The 20,992-nt window shown below is 38.3% G+C and overlaps 2 protein-coding genes across 21 annotated transcripts in view; one reads left to right on the top strand and one right to left on the bottom strand.

Annotated features, from left to right (window-relative positions):
• Positions 1 to 15,460, top strand: part of FUBP1 (far upstream element binding protein 1) — a 37,997-nt gene extending 22,537 nt beyond the window's left edge. For 3 of the 12 annotated variants that reach the window (XM_089515489.1, XM_089515492.1, XM_089515484.1), the window contains 8 exons: positions 863 to 1,023; positions 1,743 to 1,894; positions 2,850 to 2,929; positions 3,512 to 3,637; positions 5,779 to 5,853; positions 10,469 to 10,528; positions 10,614 to 10,759; positions 13,128 to 15,460. In XM_089515489.1, coding sequence (XP_089371615.1) covers positions 863 to 1,023; positions 1,743 to 1,894; positions 2,850 to 2,929; positions 3,512 to 3,637; positions 5,779 to 5,853; positions 10,469 to 10,528; positions 10,614 to 10,759; positions 13,128 to 13,235 — 908 coding nt within the window. In that variant the 3' untranslated portion in view covers positions 13,236 to 15,460. Of the gene's footprint in view, positions 1 to 862; positions 1,024 to 1,742; positions 1,895 to 2,849; positions 2,930 to 3,511; positions 3,638 to 5,778; positions 5,854 to 10,468; positions 10,529 to 10,613; positions 10,760 to 11,123; positions 11,477 to 12,199 lie in introns of those variants that run through there. The other 9 variants (XM_089515494.1, XM_089515487.1, XR_016280491.1 and 6 more) reach the window with 8 other exon arrangements.
• A 103-nt stretch (positions 15,461 to 15,563) lies between these two features.
• Positions 15,564 to 20,992, bottom strand: part of NEXN (nexilin F-actin binding protein) — a 49,783-nt gene continuing 44,354 nt past the window's right edge. For 7 of the 9 annotated variants that reach the window (XM_089515498.1, XM_089515496.1, XM_089515503.1 and 4 more), the window contains 3 exons: positions 18,870 to 19,055; positions 16,852 to 17,212; positions 15,564 to 16,758 (listed from right to left, as the gene is read on the bottom strand). In XM_089515498.1, coding sequence (XP_089371624.1) covers positions 16,745 to 16,758; positions 16,852 to 17,212; positions 18,870 to 19,055 — 561 coding nt within the window. In that variant the 3' untranslated portion in view covers positions 15,564 to 16,744. Of the gene's footprint in view, positions 16,759 to 16,840; positions 17,213 to 18,869; positions 19,056 to 20,992 lie in introns of those variants that run through there. The other 2 variants (XM_089515500.1, XM_089515505.1) reach the window with 1 other exon arrangement.

Below are 20,992 nucleotides of genomic sequence, written 5' to 3'. Positions count from 1 at the left end.
AAATTATCTTCAGGAAACACCTTCAGAAAACATTAGATTAATTCTCTTACCTCTATCTACTACAAAGAGGATGCTCCAGCACATCTCCACCCACCCCCCTCTTGGTGCAGCCACCTTACCTGCAAGTGAATCTGTTCAGCAGTAGTAAATTCTACTGCTGGATGCCTCACTGTTCCAAAAGGAAGGCAGAAGATTGATATTCAATGTGAAAGTTCGTCAGCTAATGGGAAAATCTAACCCCACATCCTGTAAATCAGTAGTTCTCTACCTTTGCTTATCCATATATTTTTAATTTAAAAAAATCCAGCTCCTATAATTCCTGATCACTGGTCATGGTGGCTGGGGCTTCTGGGAGCTGAAGTCAAAAATGTCTGGAGGACCAAATGTTGAGAACCTCTGCTGTAGACATATTGGCTATTTTCAAGCACATTTATGTGCCACATCTCACACATTTCTCTCTGAATTTTATCAAAATGTACACAATTACTATTCTAAGAAATTGCATGGTTCTTCATTTCCTAACAGAAAGCTAAATGGGAATTTTGAATACTAATATTCCCTCCTATTCCTCATAGTCATAAAAATGAAAGATAGCACCAATGTTGAGTAATATGTGGCATATTTGATATGGCATATCAGGTAATACTTTTTCTTTTGAGAGCAAGAGGATTTGTGGCCTCTTGTCAGAACCAGAACTTGATAAAATGAAGAGGGTGGCACAAAGGTTGAAATGCAGTACAGTTTGCTGTATTTGACTAAGGTTGGTCCCAGTTGTTCTAAGCTGTGACAGAAATTTTCAGGAGACTACGGTTTGTTTAAGTTGTTAGGTAGAACTTGGTATGTGGTTATTTTATTATTTCAGGTGGTGAAACTATCAAGAGCATTAGCCAACAATCTGGTGCTAGAATAGAACTTCAGAGAAATCCTCCACCAAATGCCGACCCTAACATGAAACTGTTTACTATCCGGGGGACACCTCAACAGATTGATTATGCCCGTCAGCTCATAGAAGAAAAGATTGGAGTAAGTATTCTAGAAAATCAGCTGTATTATATTATACTTAATGGGTTGAAAGTTGTGGTAGTTGTGCAGATTAGATGAGGAGAATTAAACTGTAATGGTTCGTTGTCTTTGTTGTCATTGTCTTTGTTGTCATTGATTTCTTTACATTTGAGTAAAGTAATATGTTTGCTATGGACATGCTTGCCCTTCTGTGTGATTGGGCACTTTGCACAACATCATTTGCCCTGATAATTTGCTGCTTGTCCTGGGAACTGCAAGTGCAAGGGTGGTCTATGAACTGTGTCGGTTCAGTATATTCATTCAGTTAAAGACCTCTTGGTGCCTAGATGGCAAGAAGACTACAGAAAACAACCTAGTGCTGGGTATTATGGAAAAGTCAACTGCAGAATTTTTTATGTAGAAACAACAACACCCAATTTTGTATGAAAAGACCTCACCTGGTGGCATGGAATTCCCCCCCCCCCCCCATATTTTCTCTAGAGGATACCCCAGCCCTCCAGAGCAGATTTGGAGGGGTATGAAGAGTGTTGTAGAAGGAAAAGGGAATCCATTCTTCCAGAGTAGTCATTGTGGTAGCAAACTGGAGTTATTCCCTGAAGGGAAACATTTGGAGAATATAACATGACTGAATATGTGAACTACTTCTTCCAGCTGATAGGAAGAAGCCAAGGGGACTACCGGAGGTAACTTACATTTTACCTGTTTGTCTTTTCTGATAGGGTCCAGTGAATCCATTGGGTCCACCTGTGCCACACGGACCTCATGGTGTTGTTCCTGGGCCACATGGGCCTCCAGGGCCGCCGCCTGGGGCTCCAATGGGACCATACAATCCTGCTCCTTATACGCCTGGCCCACCTGGCCCTGCACCTCAGTAAGTAGCTTACTGTTGAAAATGCATTTGCAGAAGTTACTTCCCTGGGGAGGAAAATATAGTAGCTTGCTTTGCTGTTTGTTGTTGTAATGTGCCTTCAAGTCATTTCCAACTTATGGCGACCCTAAGGCGAACCTATCATGAGGTTCTTGACAAGTTTCTTCAGAGGGGGTCATATATGCATGAAACTGAAAACCACTTCTATTGGAAGGGAAATTCACTAGTCCAAAATTTAGAAAAACTAATCCCACAATTCAAGTTTCTGAGATTACTGTAATAAATTTTAAAAGGCCAGTGGAAAAATGTTTGGGCCTTAACTGTTCCTCAACAGATTCTTTTCTTCTGTTCTGTAATTTCACTCTGGGGCAACGAGAATTTAAGCCAGAATTAATTTTAACTGCCAAAACTAAGTCCAGGAATTTGGGAAGTAATGGGTGCTTTCTGAGGATTAAAGTTATTTTTTTTTCATTGACCAGTCAATAACCATACATAGGCTTGTATAACCATACAAAAGCAGTTTTCAGGCAATTTTAAAAATGCATTTGGTATAGAAACTGAAGTTGTTTAAAGTTCACTTTGTGATAGCTTCTCAGAACAAGGAAGATATAGATAATGCTTCCTAGCAAAGACCACATTTAGATGTGCATTAATGTTTCCTTTATCTGCATGCCTGTTGCATTAATTGTACTGAGTTGATGCACTAAATTGTAAGAGGAGCATTACATGGAGCAAATCTGGATCATTTTTAGTGAGTTTTACTTAATGGAGAATGTACTACAGTTTCTCAAATGGTGTTGTAGGCCATTAATCCACTGCTGTGCAGAATGTTACAACCTTGAATAGATTGTGCTGGAATCATCTCTAGCTGCCAGTTTCAGTGCATCTCATGTATTAAAAACATAATTTCCACTTCTGCTTAGTACTGCTCTAATTGTGCGTCATACTTTCATTTTAGTGGGCCTCCAGCACCATATGCACCACAAGGATGGGGTAATGCGTACCCACACTGGCAGCCACCCAATCCTCCAGACCCTGGTAAGATGAAATAGCCTATTCATGTATATGTGTTTGCAGAAAAACATGCTTGAGTACTCTGTTGGCATTCCCTAAGCGGCTAAAATATTTACTCACCCCTGTCCATATGTTTTTATGTATAGTCTCTGTTGCAGACTATACATGTATGATGGTGGAGTTAATTTCTCTGGCAGAAAACAACAGTGGGTGTTTTTATTACTGCATTTGGCCCAACTAATTTGCAAACTGATGGCTTTAGTAGCCAGAAAGCCTCCCAGCTGTTTTGGATCACAATTCCCATCTGTTCCAGACATAATTAAGGGTCACATGGAAGTTATGGTTCAAAACATTGAAGGGCATCATGTTGCCCACTACTGCCACAACAAAGTGTATATTTGCCAAATTTGTTGGTATCATTGTCGTATATGGGCAATATTCGTGTCTGGGTCGGCATTTGTGTGTTTAATCACTATCTGTGTAGAAAACCGATGAAGAAACCACAATAGAATTAAAATGATAAGAGTAAAGCCATATTAAACAAGGGGATAGTTAGTGACATTGACCAAATTATACATTGAACTAAAAATAACTTTTATTTCTTAGGTAAGCCAACAGATCCTAATTCGGCAGCATGGGCAGCCTATTATGCTCACTATTATCAGCAGCAAGCACAACCGCCGCCTGCAGCTCCACCTAGTGCTCCACCAGCTACTCAGACCAATGGACAAGGTAGTAAATAGTTGTAATTGACCTCCTGTGTTATTTTCTACCCTTCGTAAGAAAATAGATTTCACTAAAACATTATTTACCTTATTTACCAGGTTCACAGTATTGAGTTCATTGAGCATAAAATACAAGTTTCTCTCCAAACATAAAATTTCATATATATTGGTTTGACTTCTAATGTAAGTCCCCCAAACTGGGCAGAAATTTACCAGATTTTCTACAATTCCCTTCGAACAGCCCATGCTTCATCCTGTATTATTAAGGGGCACACCACCAGACAATCAGAGAAAATATTTGGGGTGGGGGAGTACAAGGGGCTTCCGGGGCTATGCACTTAGTAAATATACCTTATGTTAAGTTCTTTTATATACAAGCCATTACCTTGGCAAAAATACAGTTTTGCCCTGTGCCCTATAAATTCTGACTAAAATTGTGACAATCACTAGTTTGATGGCTACGTACTAAAGGGATTTTGTGCAAGAACAAGTGAAAAGTTTTGATGGTTAGATAGACCATTAGACATGGCATGTTGATCCAATAGACCCCAGGGTCACTTGCAGCCCCCCCCCCCATCTTTGTGCCCCCTGCAAAACCACTGCAAAAAGTACTACAGGCTGAGTCTCCCTTATCAGAAATGCTTGGGATCTGAAATGTTTGGGATTTTGGATATTTTTGGTTTTGGAAAAATTGTCAGTTGCTTGCTTCTGCCTTGCGAATGAATGACCAAGAGTGCTGCCGCCTCTTCAAAGGTAGATATGGGTGGCAGGAGGGCTCCCAGACATCTCCTGTACAGTAGTAATTAGATCCTTTATATAAAATAAAATGGTGTATTATTTGTAGAGAGACACAAGATGTAACACTGCAGAGACACATCTGGAGAAAGACATGATTTTTAAAAAACCTACCTTTTTAAAAAAAATGCATGAAAAATAGAGTGACTGGGGCAACAATTGAAAGGACCCCATAAGCAGCCTTTTCAGCCTATTCACTGATGAGCAGCCAGAAATTCAAGTTGCTTTCCAGCCACATCTTTTGGCAGCCTTCAAATATGCCATCATTTTATTTTATTTAAAGGACCTGATTTTGGAATATTTGCTACTGCCTTGCAAATGCAAAACCAGAAGTGCTGCTGCCACCATGAAGGCAGAGACGGGTGGCTGGAGGGCTCAGAGCTTTCCTGTACCTTTTTTTTTTTAAAGGCTCGCTCTTATTTTTCATGCATTTGTTAAAAAGCAGGTTTTGAAATCTGATCTCTCTCTGCAGCCTGGAAATAATGCATTATTGTTTTAAATATAAGGGACTTGATTTTTATATAAGTAATGTTTATATAATGGACCTGTTTAAAGTACAGGAGACCTCAAGCCACCCTCTTTGCCTTCAAAATGGTGGCAATCCTGGTCATTGATTCACATCCATCTCCAGCCTTGCATCCCTCTCCAACTTTGCAAATGTATATACTGCAATACTTGTGCTGTAGCTTCAGAGGTTTCATATTTTGGAGCATTTCGGGTAAGGGAGACTCAACCTTTAAAAGCGAGAAGTGGGCTGGGATGGCAGGGGGATTGGCTCACAGTTGTGCATTCCTACTTTACCAGAAGGGTAGTTTACTTAATTCCTATTACCATGGCAGAATACCCTTCCTTTCTTAACAAATAAGAAGCAGTCACTGGCACTTACAAGCTCTTCCTTGTATCTAGGATTTTTATGTTGTCTTATGTGAGAAGGGAACATTAAGGAATGTGAGACAGTCTTAAGAGTTGCCATGCATGTACTGTGTCAGACACGGTTAGCAATTAAACTTGTATCTGTGTTTGCAAGTTATTCAGAATTCTAGGTTGAAACTGGGAAAATGAGTATTGACTTTGGCCTTAATTTGATGCGCAGTTGCATTTTGCCATCTCGATGAAATAAATTTTCCCTGAAATAATTTTAATTATTAACTATTATATAAATATTTTCAGTTATTTATTTCTGTTTCAATTTTTTCTGTCTTCTATTAAATATTTTGTAGTTCACTTTCTAGAAATTTAAACTTCTTTCCAGCTGTTGCATGGAATATGTATAAAATTCAAATGCATAACTGAATTGGTGTGTGTATGCATACATCCAAAACCATTTTTTTCTTTTACTTTCTATTAAATTAGGAGATCAACCAAATCCAGCACCAGCAGGGCAGGTAGATTACACCAAGGCATGGGAAGAATACTATAAAAAAATGGGTACGTCTTACTTTGCATGTGATTTAAAATGGAATGTTTTATGATTTTGCATATAAAAGAATACTTTTCATACGCAGTTTGAAAAGAAAAGAATAGATAGGAAAGACATTGATTAATATTCATAAGCTTTATATTATATGTATCATTTTTAGTCTGTTGACCTCGGATGATGAGATGGCATTTTATGAATGCTTATGTTTAGTTGGGAAATCTGCATTCCATGGTCTTGTATTTGCACTCAACATCTATTAGCATGAAATGAGGGGTCTAGGGATGGTGTCACCAGTGTCACTGTTTTACATGGAGACCAGAATAAGACCTGCTTGATGGCCCCCAACAATCTTTGTCCTTATAGAAAGCCATTGTTTTTAACCTACCTTCAGTGCTTAGAAGCAACTAATTGGCAGGAAGGAATCATTTGAGTGCATTTCCAGCAAGCAGCATGCTTCCAAATCTACCTTGTCTATGGTCCAACATGTACCCACGCTCATCCACAGATGGGTCATGTGGATGCCCATGCAGCTCTTTGTCTGCCAATGCTACGTTAATTCTAGTTACAAGGCTAATTCTAGTTACCCCACATTTCATGCTAATAGATGTTGAATCCATAAGACTGTTGCAGATGTTCCCACTAGGTGAAATAGTGTATTTTCCTTTTTGAGAGTAGGCAGGGTCCAGCACAAGAGTACTAGTGGTTGGGGGCAGCAGAATTCAGCAGTTCTGGAACACCCTCTGGGGGGCAGTTTTCAGGCAGCACAGAAGGGTGCAGAAAGAAGGAGAGGTGAAAAGTTCTGTTGTGACCACCAGCACAATATGGGTTGCAACCCAGCAATCCTAAATCTTTGAAGCAGAATAGTCTGATATATCTGCACTTGAGAAAGTTTGTTAATTAATACTGTAGGAAGTAAGATATCTTGTGTTACTTCTGTTGAGAAACTGCCCACCAAAATCACAGTAACTATGGCTACAAACCATAGATGGAACTTGCAGTTGGCCACAATAATAATCTTACAGGTTGCTGTTTAACTCCATGTGTTGCTGTGTCAAATCTTCTTAGGGGTGAAATGCATTGATCCAGAGTCAAAGATCCAGCTGGCCACAAGTGAAAAGTTTATTTTTGGGATAGCACAGATGACTTCAGGATCTCAGCGTGACTTTTGACAGAGATAGATGGGGGAAGTCATCATGCTGCAGTAGAAAAGCAGAAGTTCCTCATACTGATGCATTGTCATCTTTTGCTCTAAGTTCTGTTCAGGATAGCCAAGGTCAAAATGTGGACTTCTAGGGGTCTTGCTTTAATAGATGTGAGAATTTTCAAATATAAAATAGTTCAATAATACAGTTTCAGGAAATATATTCCTGATTTTAACAATTCTGGCCTTCTTCAAACCAGATGAGGGAGAGCTAAATCATTAGACTTTCCACAGCTTTACATACTGAAGAGATTGTACATATTTTCAACTTCTGTGACTTTTTGTATCTTGGAACTAATGGATATATAGCCTCTTAATTCTATGCAACAGCATATTTGAAACTACTGACAAACGTGTTCTTTTCAGAAGTTCAGGTTGATGTTGTCATAGTGCATATTTTAATAAAATAAGCTTGCACTTACGACTGGAAATGGGACAATTTATTTATGGATAAACATTTAAATAATTGTATCCTACCTTTTCTCCAAAGACCTCAGTGCTTGGCAAAAGATTACCAGAAATTTTCCACTATCTGAGCCAGCTCAATACAGCCTGGTATGATCAGTTTGCCAAGTAGCCACAAGTGACAGAATTCAGTGCAGGCAATTGACCAAACTAGGCAAGTAGGGAATGCTGGAAATATGAAAACTATAGATCTAAGATCAGCAGCCTTTTAAAAAATTTAAAAGTTTTAAAAATATGGAGAATAATTACTTAACAAGCTCTTTTGCAGTGCTGCTGCAGTAGTTTCACAAATGGAATCAACAGTAGGCATTTTGCATTTTTTGCCTTGATAAATGCCTTGCCATGATAACTTAAAGAGTGCTAGAAGGCATTGTTAAAAATGTACACATGTATGAACCAGGTAGGATGCAGTGGCTTAGTGGTTATGATGTCAGTTTTGATGATTGTAAGGTTGGCAGTTCAAAGCCCAAGTGCCGCATGATGAGATGGACTCCTGTCACTAGTCTCAGCTTCTGCCGACCCAGCAGTTTGAAAACATGCAAATGCAAGTACAGTGCGCCTGCGTCATACGAGGGTTTGAGCATACGCTCAAATCTGCAGAGAGCCACACGGGCGCAAGGGGCAGCACGCCCCATTCACTTGAATGGGACACGCACCCACCACCGCCATGTACACAAGCCCCATTCAAGTGAATGGGGCTCGAGCATAGGCATTTTATTTTATGGCTTACGTTGGGGGGGGGGGGGGGGCGAAACAGATCCCTGCGTAAGACAAGGGCGCACCGTAGATAGAAAAGTACAACTTCAGTGGCAAGCTAACAATGTTCAGTACAGTCTTGTTGGCCACATGACCACCGGAGCTGTCTTCGGACAACACTGGATCTTCGGCTTTCTAACAGAGATGTGCACCACCACCCCCTACAGTCTAGACATTTATGTCAAGGAAAAACCTTTACCTTTACCTTTTTTATGGACCAAGTAGAATTATTCTGTTTATCTTCAGTGTGGTTGAGGTTGACACCTTTATAACACTGGGGGTTTATAACTTGCCATTCTTTATGAATTCATATTGCATGTTCATGTAGCATAGAGAATCTGTGTGGTGTAGTGGATAAAATTTGAGCCATAAATTAGTAATCTTAGGTTCCAAACAAGGAGACAAGTTTGGTTGCTATCTTACAATCTAACCTACTTCACATAATTTGTAGTAAGGATAATAGGATAACTCTGTTTGATCCTAAATTCTTTGGAGATTAGGCAGGATATAAATGCATTGTTTCAAAATCTCTTAAGATTTCTTTTACAGCGACGCGGGCGGGGCGGCGCGTCCCATTCAATTGAATGGGCGCTTGCGCGCCGCCATGCACAAGCCCCATTGTTTACAATGGGGCTTGAGCATAGGCGGAATTCACCTTACGCGGAGGGATCCGGAACGGATCCCCGCATAAGGCGAGGGCCCACTGTACTACCATGGATTCAGAATTCATTGCTATGACAAATGAGGTTGTGTTGATTTAAAAGGAACTTTTTAGTGCACAGTATTTCTTTGACAATATAGGCGCTCTACAGACGGGCCCTTTAGCACGTCCTGGCGACATGCTAGGTTTGCCTCGGGGCAGCGTGTGCACACGCCCCACAACCCTAGCATGTAGCGATTATGTCATTGCTGCGTGGTGCCCTATACACGGCATGCATAGCAATGACATCACTGCTGCACGCCATCAAGATGGACTCACGCAGCAGTGATGTGTTTGCGCTGTCACAGGCAGTTTGCAGCAGCGCGAAAAGGAACCACTTTTCAGTGCTCCTTTTATTTCTGTGTAGCCGCGCCGCACAATTTGGTTGCTGTGGCGTGGCTGCACGGAAAAGAGAAGCAGCTCCTGGCCGCCTCTTTCTGGCAGTCTGTATCCCGCCATACTGACTTGTACACAGTGTCAGTCCTTTAAGTTATTGCCCCATATGTACCTTATGATTGATGTAATTTTGCTTTCTTCGTAACGGCAGTGGTTTCCTTACTTTGTTTAATGTGCATTATATGCTTAAAAAGATTTAAATTGTGCAGTTTAAAATGTACAAAATTAATCAGTAGTGGTCACATTGAACTGATAGTATTTTTGACTCCTTTCTTTCTGCCCTCATTATTCTGGTTGCTGATGCATCAGTCACTGCAATACAAAGGTCACTAGGAATGCTTAAACATGGTTTGACAGGATGTGTGTTTAATTTTTGAAGTAACCTTGGCAGAAGTGCTCATAGCAATAGCAAGTACATTTTTATACCGCTTATCAGTGCACTTAAGCACTCCCTAAGCAGTTTACAAATTGTAAGCTAATTGCCCCCAACAAGCTGGGTACTCATTTTAGCAACCTCAGAAGGATGAAAGCCTGAGTCGAGCTTGAGCCCTTTCACTGGTATTGAACTCGCAACCGTATGGTTTGTGAGTGAGTGGCTGCAGTACAGGCATTTTAAACACTGCACCACCAGGGCTCTTCTGTAAAAATTGCCTTCGTAGTCTATAATTCAGGGTTCTCTTAAAAACCATGCATAGTTAATGTACATTCCTGAACAGATGAGATAAATCTTTCAAAGTCATATGCATGAGGGAAGGGGTTGGGTTATATGGTCTAATTCATATGATTTGCATACCACAGAATAGTACCACAGGTATATCACAGCTCTATTTCCAAACTTAGCCACAGATGCACTTGAGGAAGAGGAATGGGACTCTATAATATAGACACCCTACAAATGGTGAATTCAAATACAGGCATATGATGCCAGGCAGTAATCTTGGATTTAAGTTAAAAACAAAATGTACAAGAAAATTTAAACTTCGATTTAATATCTCTTCTTTGTACTGAGCGTCTAAACAGCAAAGAACTCTTCCACTGTATTCTTGTCTGTAATTTTGGTGTACCTAGGAGCTGTTTTTACATTAAAATGTGGGGGGTTTTTCAGGTCAACAAGGGCAGCCACAAGATTATTCAAAAGCTTGGGAGGAATATTACAAGAAGCAAGGTAATGTTTGTTAGAAATGAGATTATTTTGAGCTTCTTTTGTCCCTTTTTTGGCACCAGAGTTGTGTAATCTATATTCTTTTTAGGTCAGGCAGTTCCAGCTCCAGCCGGAGCCCCACCAGCCGGTCAGCCAGATTATAGTGCAGCGTGGGCTGAATACTATAGACAGCAGGCAGCCTATTATGCCCAGACAAGTCCACAAGGAATGCCACAACATCCTCCAGCACCACAGGTATAACAATCTTGAATAACATGGCTGAGATTTTTTTTTCTTATTTTGTGGGCTTTTTGTTTTTTTGGTTTCTGCATGTCTCCCACTTTGGTATCTTTCTGGAGTATGCATTATTTTTCCTGGCAATGGGTAGTTATTAAATGAATTCATGCTCTGTTAACTGGAGTTCTGTCTTTTCTTTGCATACATTCAGTGCTTTTGATCTAAAAATTTCTCCTCCCAGGGTTTTTGAAAGCCATGCAGGAAGCCACCACCATTACATTAACAACATTTTCTTTCTTAAAGGCTTCACTCCTGAGTTAGCGCAATTTTTAAAAGATTTTCTTTAACTTTTTGTGTATTTCTTATGTATTTCTTCGCACAGGGCCAATAATAAGAAGTGGACAATACAGTATTTGCTTCATTATGTGGGGGAAAAAACCTTTGTTAAATGTGTGGATGCAGACGCCTTGATGAAGATCATAATTTTTGTTTGGTTAAAATAGTGTTTTTGAAAATGTACAAAATATCTATCACTTCTGATAGGAGGTAATATTTCTGTGTAGAAATGGAAATTGGTTTGTTTTTAGTACATTAGTATAGATGTACACATTCCAGCAAATGTATTTGCAACTATTATGTGGTCAATGCTTTGTGATATAAATGTACTTTTTCAATGTATACTTGATCACTTTTAAATGCCTGTTTTGTGCTTTACAATAAATAATATGAAACCTCCTGTGTCGGTAAGTTGGATATGTGGGTACTCAGAGAATGCAAGGATTTGTTAGTAATGCTGTACATGTACACAAATAAGACTTTTTTCCCCCTTGGAAGTTTGGGCTTGACATTGATATTCTCCCCTTGCAGAATAGTTATAGAAGGATCTCTTTTGTTATTGTATTTTTCTGTTTAGCATCTTGGTCTTCTCTTTCTATTTGATTAAAAAATTGCATGTATGTGAAGGCGTTTCTTGACATACTTTACTGCACTAACAGTTGCAATTTCTTTTTTTTATTCATGACCACTGTCTCAGACCCATACAGCTGCTGTAGTTAACATTTGTTTTTATACATGATTTCATTCTTAAGTATATTTTTCAGGCACGTTACTAAATTCAGTTTCTGTAGAAGGCAAAATGTGCTAAGCAATCAGTTTGCAGCACTTTGCTTCAAAATTCAGTGTAGTAAGGATGATATGTTTTATAGTTACCAAAACTGCATTTGTCTTAGGAACATGTTTTCAGAGTGTGGGAGTGCTTAACAGAAAAACGTCTTGCAGATGAGGTCTTTTTAAATGCTGAAGACTAGTCAATAAGTGATATTTTGCAAAATCTCCGTAATCCATTTAATTTCTAATAATCCATACTGAAAATTGATATTCTGATAAAATCCACTGTTTGCTTTTTTGCATATCTTAGATTACATGCAATACAGTCTGTCTTGCCATTGTCTGTTGAAGTGCAGGTTTGATCCAGCCAGTATAGAACTAGCTCTGTAGGGGTGAGGAGGACTGTGCTGTGTATCATCCTTGATTGTTCCTTCAAGGAGCATTGCACTGTAAGTACATCAGAATGACAAAATGATGAACTGCAACAGTATCTTTTTGTCAATGTTCCACATAATGCAAATGCCATACCTGTGTGAATATTATGTTGGAATAAAATACAGTGCTCATATCTTAGAAAATCATAATTGCTTCTTAATTCAGAAACCTAGATATGCATAAATATCTGTTTGTATGAGCTTTATGGGTAAGTATTCCTTGAGACATTTAGCTTTAGCTAAAGAAATTGTCATTTGCCTAAGAAACATTATTCGTTAGGAGTTCGGAAATGAGATACTGTGAGATACAAACTTGTGCATTGCTAAAGTTTAAAATGCTTGTGAGGTGCAGGTTGTTTTGTGTTCGGTTGTCTGCATATGTTTGGTGATACAGGTATATGTTAATTTTATAAACCTTTATTAGCCTTTGGAAAATGATTTTGTTGTTTTGGAGTATACTCTTAGGGTGGCTGCAAGAGAAGAAAAAAGAGGTCTAAAATAAAGTAGTTTTACTGCACAGATAACTAGAAATGCATTTTGTTGTACTGTAGAATCAGGAGGGAATTATTTTATCCCAATTTAGGTTAGGATTTAAATTTTGAAAAGAAAAAAAAGCCCTGCTAGGAAGTTATTAAATATATGTAGTGTAGGCTTTGAAGTCTCTAGATCAAATATTTTGCATGATTAGTTTGTAGTTTATTGGAGAATGGTGTACTTACTAACTAAACAGAACAAAAATTCACCAGATTCTTTATCATTCACCAAATGGAGGCTGTTGATTTTGATTCATTTAAAGTATAAAATCTTTATTAATTGCAAACAGTGCAATTATTTATACTTCACAGTGCCTTCCCAGAACTTCCACCTTAGGTTCTGCTGCAAAAAGCACAGGTAAGCACAACCTAAGGAAGTGTATAAATACATATTTCAGTATATTAATGTTGTCCCTGTGAGATTTTTTCTGTGCTTGTGTATTCAAAAGCAATCTGCTAATACCGTTCCCCAAATGTATTCTGCTATTCATGGTTTCATTCCAGTGGAAAGTCTGAAACAATTACTGACATTTCTGGGTAAATGTGTATCTTTATTTTTAAAAGATAAGTGGATTGCTGCAGTAATTTTTGAGTAAGTCATTTTTACTATTTTTCCCTCAATAGTCTGAGTTGTTACATATGAATATAAAATATTTTTTCAAGATACAGGAACTATTGGTCAGAACTTCAACAGCCTTCAAAAATGTTTTTATAATGTTAAAGGATGTTATACCCATTACTACTTATTCAAGCATACTGTATGTTTCTCTTAATCCCAAACAAGTTTAAGGTATACACCATTTAAACATAAATTAATCTAGTTTGCTTATTTTATAAAGAGGAAAATTAGACTTGAATTTTACAGAATAGTTTAGAAAGCATGTATGCCAGTGAAATGTTAACAGTTGGCAAATATTTCTTTTTTATAGCTATCTCCTTCCTACCTTGCTATTTCAGCTGAACTGCTGTATATTTTTGCCAGTTTAAATGTTTTGTATGTGGCTTATCTAGATAGTTTAACTGGTGCAGTTTTTCAGTTTAAGTAAACAATACAATGCTGAGGCAGTACCATCAGTTTTTTGTTCATCACGTAATAAAATGCTTTGGTTTTATCAAGTCCTGCTTTTATCTGCATCAAAGAAAAATATTCAAAAACCCTGCCTTCATTTTCACACACAGTGCTGAAGATGCTGCAAGCACCAAATCATAGCTCATAAAATCAGGTCCTGAGATAGTTACTTCCAATAAAGAGGATTCCTTTGAGTGTATGGCCATGGTGAGCCGATGAGCATGGACCATAGAAGGGCTCCATGTAGAAGGTAAAATTGGCAAAACAATACCGATTTTAAATGTATCCCATACTTAATGGTGTAGGGTATAATTTGCCTGTTTTAATCGCTTCTCATTCTTTAAAGTGCTATTTGCCTGACCATAAATGTTCCATAATTTGTTATGTGGTAATACTACAAACCATCTATCAATTTGCACTTTGCTAAATAGTCAAGCATAGATATGTTTTGCATTTTCACAACTAAATTAATAGTTGTACTTGAATTCCCTCAAGACACTTCATTTTTTGTTGTAGTTTGACATGTCAGTTTGCATTTTTATAGAACAACTAGGTATGTGCAGACTAGCTTTATCTTGGTTAGATTGTTTCACCATTTTACAATAAAAAACTATTTGCTCCAGTTTCAATATATGTAGCTTAAACTGAAAGTAACTGTAAGGAGAAAGGATGTAATAAAAATGGTTGGCATAGGCGATGATAGAAGATTTGCTTTACTATTTTTGTATTTCATTTTAAGTTTGCTGATGGACCTATAGGCATCTTCTTGCCCTAAGAGTAGTTCTACTGTTTGGTTTGTCTTGTTTCTTTTAGAAATGTTAGGTTGGATCAAAAGGTTCCAACACTGGGATCCAGTCTATAGGCGGTTATTTTATCGTTGAGCAGTTCATGTGCTATAGCAGGGGGGAAATGTAGCATTCTAACAAAACAGAGTAATGAATGTTTTAAAAAGTATCTTGATTTCATCTGATAGTACCATCTCCAGACCATCCTTCAGTATGTATTCTTGTTTAAGATATGCTTTTCTAGTTTAAAAAAAAGCAGTCTTTATCTAGATTTATTTGTGTAAATCACCCTTTAGTGATCTTAATTGCTAGGTAGGCTGCATCGTTCACTAATCCTTTTTCCTGAAAAAAAAGAGACTTGCCAGCTGCTAGGAAATCTTTATTTTTGTAAACTAAAAGGTAGAGCTGTTCCCTTTTCTTTGTGTACTAGCAGTTCATAAACCATAACATTAGGTCCTACAGAATTCATAATGTAGATATACATGTTCTACTGGTAGTACCCTATAAAACTTTGTGTTTATGCAACCTTTATCTTATATGCATGCAAGATGCATTTTCGTCCTGAGATAGTGTTCTCTACAGAAACTACCCGTGTTAAAAAACAGAAGACTGTCTTTTAAAGGCAACTGTGATGGGAAGTATCTTAGGGAGATGCAGCTTGGACGTGAGGTAAATCAAATGCTTTACAGTATGTTGTGTTGAGCTTGCGATATTGACATTGTCTGTACTCATGAATTACCCATTAATTGTAATGATTTTGTATGAGTTCTCAATAAATGTAAACTAATGAATATCAGTTGTCTTTTTTTATACGTATACATATACTCTGTTCTTCTGCATTTGAAGTGTTCAGTGGTAAAATGTAGAAATGAAGAAAAGTACCCAGCCTTAGGAACTGAGCATATTTATTAACCTTCCAATTAATTCAGGATACAAACAGTTAATTTGATACAATTATGTTCAAAGAGAAACAGTTATCTCCTGCATAAATGTAATGTTAAACCAAAATCAAATGGAAGATTCTACAAACTTATCACATATCTCTTCAGTCTGAGTTTCCAGTGCATACTTCCACCTGTATTGGAGTTTACCTGATTGTGTCTATTACAAAAAAAATAGCTGTAACAGTTGTTTGCTTTAGAAGTGGCTGTGTGAGGGGGTATGAATCACACATGTATCATTTAGTTGTAAATAATGTGGTGAGATGATTCTATAGATAAATTATACAACATGAGATGCAACATTCAAAATCCATCCACTATAACGCTAATATCTTCAATATGAATGATACAAATATGGTTCAGTATTTCAAGTTAGATGCTTGACAGTGTATACTGTCTAATAAAAAATAAATGCAAATGTTTGATTTGAAATAACTTCAGCTTAACAACTGTATAATTTGTAGTTACATAAATCTGCTTTCAAGCCTTTATAAACTTGATGTAAATCTTGATGCAATTTTATTAACACAGAAGAAAAGAAAAAGATTGCATTAAACAGAGCCTAATGTAAGCCACTACATGACCTTTTGGTTTCTTAAAGGTTTAGCCAAGAATACATATTACAAAGCTACCAGGAACAGAGAAATAAACATAAACCTTTATGGAGAATGAATGGATTACCGTAGCTCTAGAAATTCTGTTTAAACTTTGCTTTTTCATATCACTTTGGCCTAATTTACCAAACTGAAATTTAAATTCTCAATATTAAGCAACCAATTCTACACTTTGATCACTTTTCACAACACTAGTATATATACTCCATGATGGAAAGTTGCTGGAACTAAATGCCAAACTTTTGTGTGAACAGCTTCATTGGCCTAATAGAAAATCCCTGGCACTTGAAGTACTGCAGTGGCACAAGCCATCAGCCACGCTTGTGCTTGTGTGTGTAGATTAAGCCACCGTGTGCTAAATAAAACGCTTCTGTTGCCAATTTTCAGTCTGAAACCAAGAAATTCAGGCAGTTGGGTATCTTATTTGAGGAATGATAGACAACTTCTTGTTGGCCCCGCCACAGAAGAAAGAGATGAATGCAGTAAATTTAGAGAAGGAAGGCTCCAGAAAAAGCATACTTTAATAGTCATCAGCTGAAGAGAAGAGAAGAGAAAGAAGTTAAGAAAAGATCAGCAGAATGTGCAATAAGAACTGAAGATCTGAGAGCCCCTTATGCTAACTCTTACTTTCAATAGTGAGAATGCATGTGCTAGCTGCTGTTCCTCTGCTGTTCACTGCTTTACACATATATTCCCCTTCATCTTCTGGGAAAGTTTCTGGTAAGTATAGGCAGTAGGTTTCTCCCCTCTCAATATACTGGTAGTCCTCACAATCCTGCAGCATTTCCCCTTCAAACCACCATGTAACTTCCGGCTTTGGTTCTCCAGTTATTTTCACAGTAAACCTCACGGGTTCACTATCCACAACAGACAAATTTTTAAGAGGCTTCTTGAACCACGGAGCACCTGACCGTGCTTGTTGTTCTTCATCTTCATATACCGAGCCATTGACAATGCTCCCCTCCTCGTCTTCTTCCTCTTCTTTTTTCTGCATTTAAAATAGAAATTGTGAAGGAAAAGGCAATGTTTGCATATCAGATGGAGTGATTCTGTACCTTCAGTACTAAGAGTCTGTGCATATATAATACTACCCTTTCAATACTTTTTCACTTTATCAGCAGGCTTAGCCTATATTCCATTACCAGAGAGGTAATTTTTGCATGCTAGGTCAATAGATCTACTCTAATTGGAACTAGGAATTAGATCTTGACCATTTGTGGGAATGATGAAGACCAGATGTTAAACTGCTGCTACCAGAAATACTTACCATTGTTGCTGCTGGAAATTGGGGTTACTAACATCTGGAGGGCTGCACAATTCCCACACCTGATTTAGACTAGTATTCTAGTAATCATTTGATAATTTTTCAGATGTGGAGCAGTCTTAAGTATGGATGTTTTAAGCAAATTCCTTGGGAAGCAACAAATTATGTAAATCTTATATAAAACATGGCGGGGGGGGGGCAGCCAATGCTTGTAGGTTTACAATCAAAATATGACCCTATACTGTCCCCTCATGCAAATATGAGGCTGCTGTTAAACTGAATTAATTTCCTGTTCTAATGAACAGCAGTTAGATGTGAAGGACTGTTGGCTACTATGAACCAGTGAAGTGGCAATTTGAAAATTAAGTTAAAATGAACTTCTTAGTTTAAGATTATTCAGGAAAACAAGACAGATAGTGGCTCAGTTCTTATAGGATTCCACTTGAGTTACATGGAATGTAAACTTGCCTAAGAAATTCCTATGAAATGCATGGGGTTGCCACAAGTCAAGGGCGGAATTGGAGATATAATACTGAACGTGGATATTTTAATGTATTGTGAGAAGCTTTGATTGTCTCATCACAGAAAAGCGGGATAAAAATAAATTAAGTCAGCCAGCAACATGAAGGCATATACACACAAAACTTTGAAGATCCAGTCTTATACAATAGTTTAGTGATAGAAATCCAAGACAGATCACTGACTTTCTCCTTGCCTGTCCACATGCCGTTGAAACACTTCTGTTCTCTTCCTGAGGGAGGTGGTCATAAGTGTCTTCTCAAGTTGGACAAAAACCCATTTGGCAAAAGGCATGATTTTACAACTCCCTTGGGAAGGCGAATGGAAAAGCTATGGCAGCATGTGGGGAGGAAAGCAGAAAGCCACTTCTCTGCTACTTCGTTGGGGCTTTCTTTTGTCATGCAGTAAGGCACTTAGTAATGGGTTCAAACTTATCCAGTGAGGAAACTAGGTGGCAAAAGACCACCTGCCATTTTTCAGTTTAACAAACCAGAGGAAATAAGAAAAAAATGAGAACTATGCATGCTTCCCTGAAAAGGCTGAGAAGCAAAATTTACTTCTTACTCTGCAACAGGTTCATAACTTTTTCAGTGATACACTTTCTATATGTGCGGCATCTTGGGCAAAAAAAACCTGCCAGTCATTCCTGCCAGTGAATGGACCAATGTAGCCATACCGAAGGGAACATTAAAAGGGTGTGTCTGTGTGTGTGTAATAAGGATTAGGACCCTGTCCACATACAGCTGTACATCACAAGGACCGGCACTTTTTACAGAAGGTAGCTTCATGCATGTTAAATCTTACCACATAACAAGTAAGAAAAACTCAGTGCTCTTAAGGAAAGGCCAGTAGCCTCTAATACCTTTTGCAATGCTGCATCAATTTCTTTCTGCTCAAATTGCATGCGTAACAATTTTTGTTCTTCAATTCTCCTTTGTTCTTCCTCTTCCCTTGCCTTTGCCATTTGTTCAAACCGAGCTTTCATGTCAACCTTGTGTGTAAAAGGAGCTTCAGATTTTGTGGCTGGCTTCACATCTACTTCATCTTCCTGTGGGAAATTGTTAAAAATGAGGGAGATGGATTTTATAAAAATACATTTATCAAAATAGGACTGCAAGGAAGAATTGCAAGTGACTACCAGCTGTCTTGTCTTTAAAAGGAGTTGGATAACAGCAGTTTACAAGTACATGGTGGAGGGGAAGAACATCACTTGCCATACCTGTCCCCCAGCATTACTAAAGTGCTGGCAAATTATTGTAGAACTGCCTCTTTTGGGGAAGGCAGTGAAGTAACCAAAAGTCAGGGAAATACCTTTGAGATGCAACTGCAAGAGGACAGTCTGTTCTTAAGCAGTTGCAGTACAAAACTGAAAGGATACAAATATGGAGGCACACCTTATATTTGACTGATTTTGCAAAACGTTCAAAATCATAATCATAATTAAAAGCATCCTGAATATGACAGCATTTTATCATGGAGAATTTATCTTCACACAACTGAATCACCTGAGTTTGGACAAGTTTCTGTTCATGTGAAGTTGCAAACATTAATGGGTCACAAATTATGGCTAGATACATGGAACTGTGTTAATGACAGAAAAACAAGAGGGAGACAAATATGAGTTTAAGCACATACAGGGGCAGAATTATGTGTGGTACGTACAGATAATACATGGTGAACCCCAGCCCAATCCCTACCTACTGGAAAGCAGCTGCTGCAATCAATTGAGGTCTGTTACCCCATCACTCAAGGAGCAGTTGACTGTCATTTCTGCCACTCCCATGAGCCATCTGATGTGATATACAGAAGCAGAACATCTGTCGCAATGGCCCCTTGCATCAGATATTTCTAGCGCAAAGTGGGGGGAACATCAGTCAGATGCTTCTTGAACAACGGGGAAACAAGGCATCTACTGATTGCATTGGCTGCTGACTGTTAAGTGGAGACTTCCATAGCCCCTACATAGTTCTAAACTAGAGCCTAGATAGGGGTCATGCATAAATAACACTCAAGAGTGTAACTTGGTTATACATTTGTAACTGGCAGAGGAATCTGACCATATTTTTCATAGAGACCTCTATTTCAACAAAAGGAAATCACCATTTTAAAATTAACAAAAAGTTATCTCATTCGTCATTGTTTAAAGATTATTGTGTCCAGTTCTGGGCACCACAATTTAAAAAGGATGTGGAGAAACGAGCATGTCCAAAGGAGAGTGATTAAAATGGTGAAGGGTCTGGAAGCCATGCCCTATGAGGAACGCCTTAGGGAGCTGGGGATGTTTAGCCTGGAAAAGAGAAGGTTAAGAGGTGATATGATAGCCCTGTTTAAATATTTGAAAGGATGTCATGTTGAGGAGGGAGCAAGCTTGTTTTCTGCTGCTCCAGAGACTAGGACCCCTAACAATGGATGCAAGCTACAGGAAAAAGGATTCCGCCTCAACATTAGGAAGAACTTCCTGCAGTAAGGGCTGTTCGACAGTGGAACACACTCTCTCGGAGTGTAGTAGAATCTCCCTCCTTGCAAGTCTTTAAATAGAGGCTGGATGGCCATCTGTTGGGGATGCTTTGATTTGGATTTCCTGCATGGCGGGGGTTGGACTGGATGGCCCTTGTGGTCTCTTCCAACTCTATTATTCTATGATTCTATGATTAGTTGCAGTGGAATGTTTAAAGATTAATTGCAGTGCATTTCCACTTAACAGTCTGCCTCTGGCAATGTTCTTTGAAACTTATGTCTTGCCAAAAATAATTGTATTTCAGTATTTGTAGTTTTAGAACATTAAATAAAATACTTAATGCATTTTTAAACTTTGGTCATATTTTGAATCACAGTCAAGGAAATCTACAAAGGTTGGCCTGGGAAAGTCAGGGAAATGGAAAATACAACTGGTGGCAAGCCTGAATATCCTCTGTCATAATTCATAGAATCCTAGAGGTAGACCACAAGGGTCATCCAGTCCAACTCCCTGTAATGCAGGGATCA

Source organism: Sceloporus occidentalis, unplaced genomic scaffold, assembly GCF_023333645.1.
Source record: "Sceloporus occidentalis isolate IW3139 unplaced genomic scaffold, rSceOcc1.0.p SCAF_3, whole genome shotgun sequence".
NCBI classification, from domain to species: Eukaryota; Metazoa; Chordata; class Lepidosauria; order Squamata; family Phrynosomatidae; genus Sceloporus; species Sceloporus occidentalis.
This window is presented reverse-complemented; position numbering and strand designations above follow the sequence as displayed.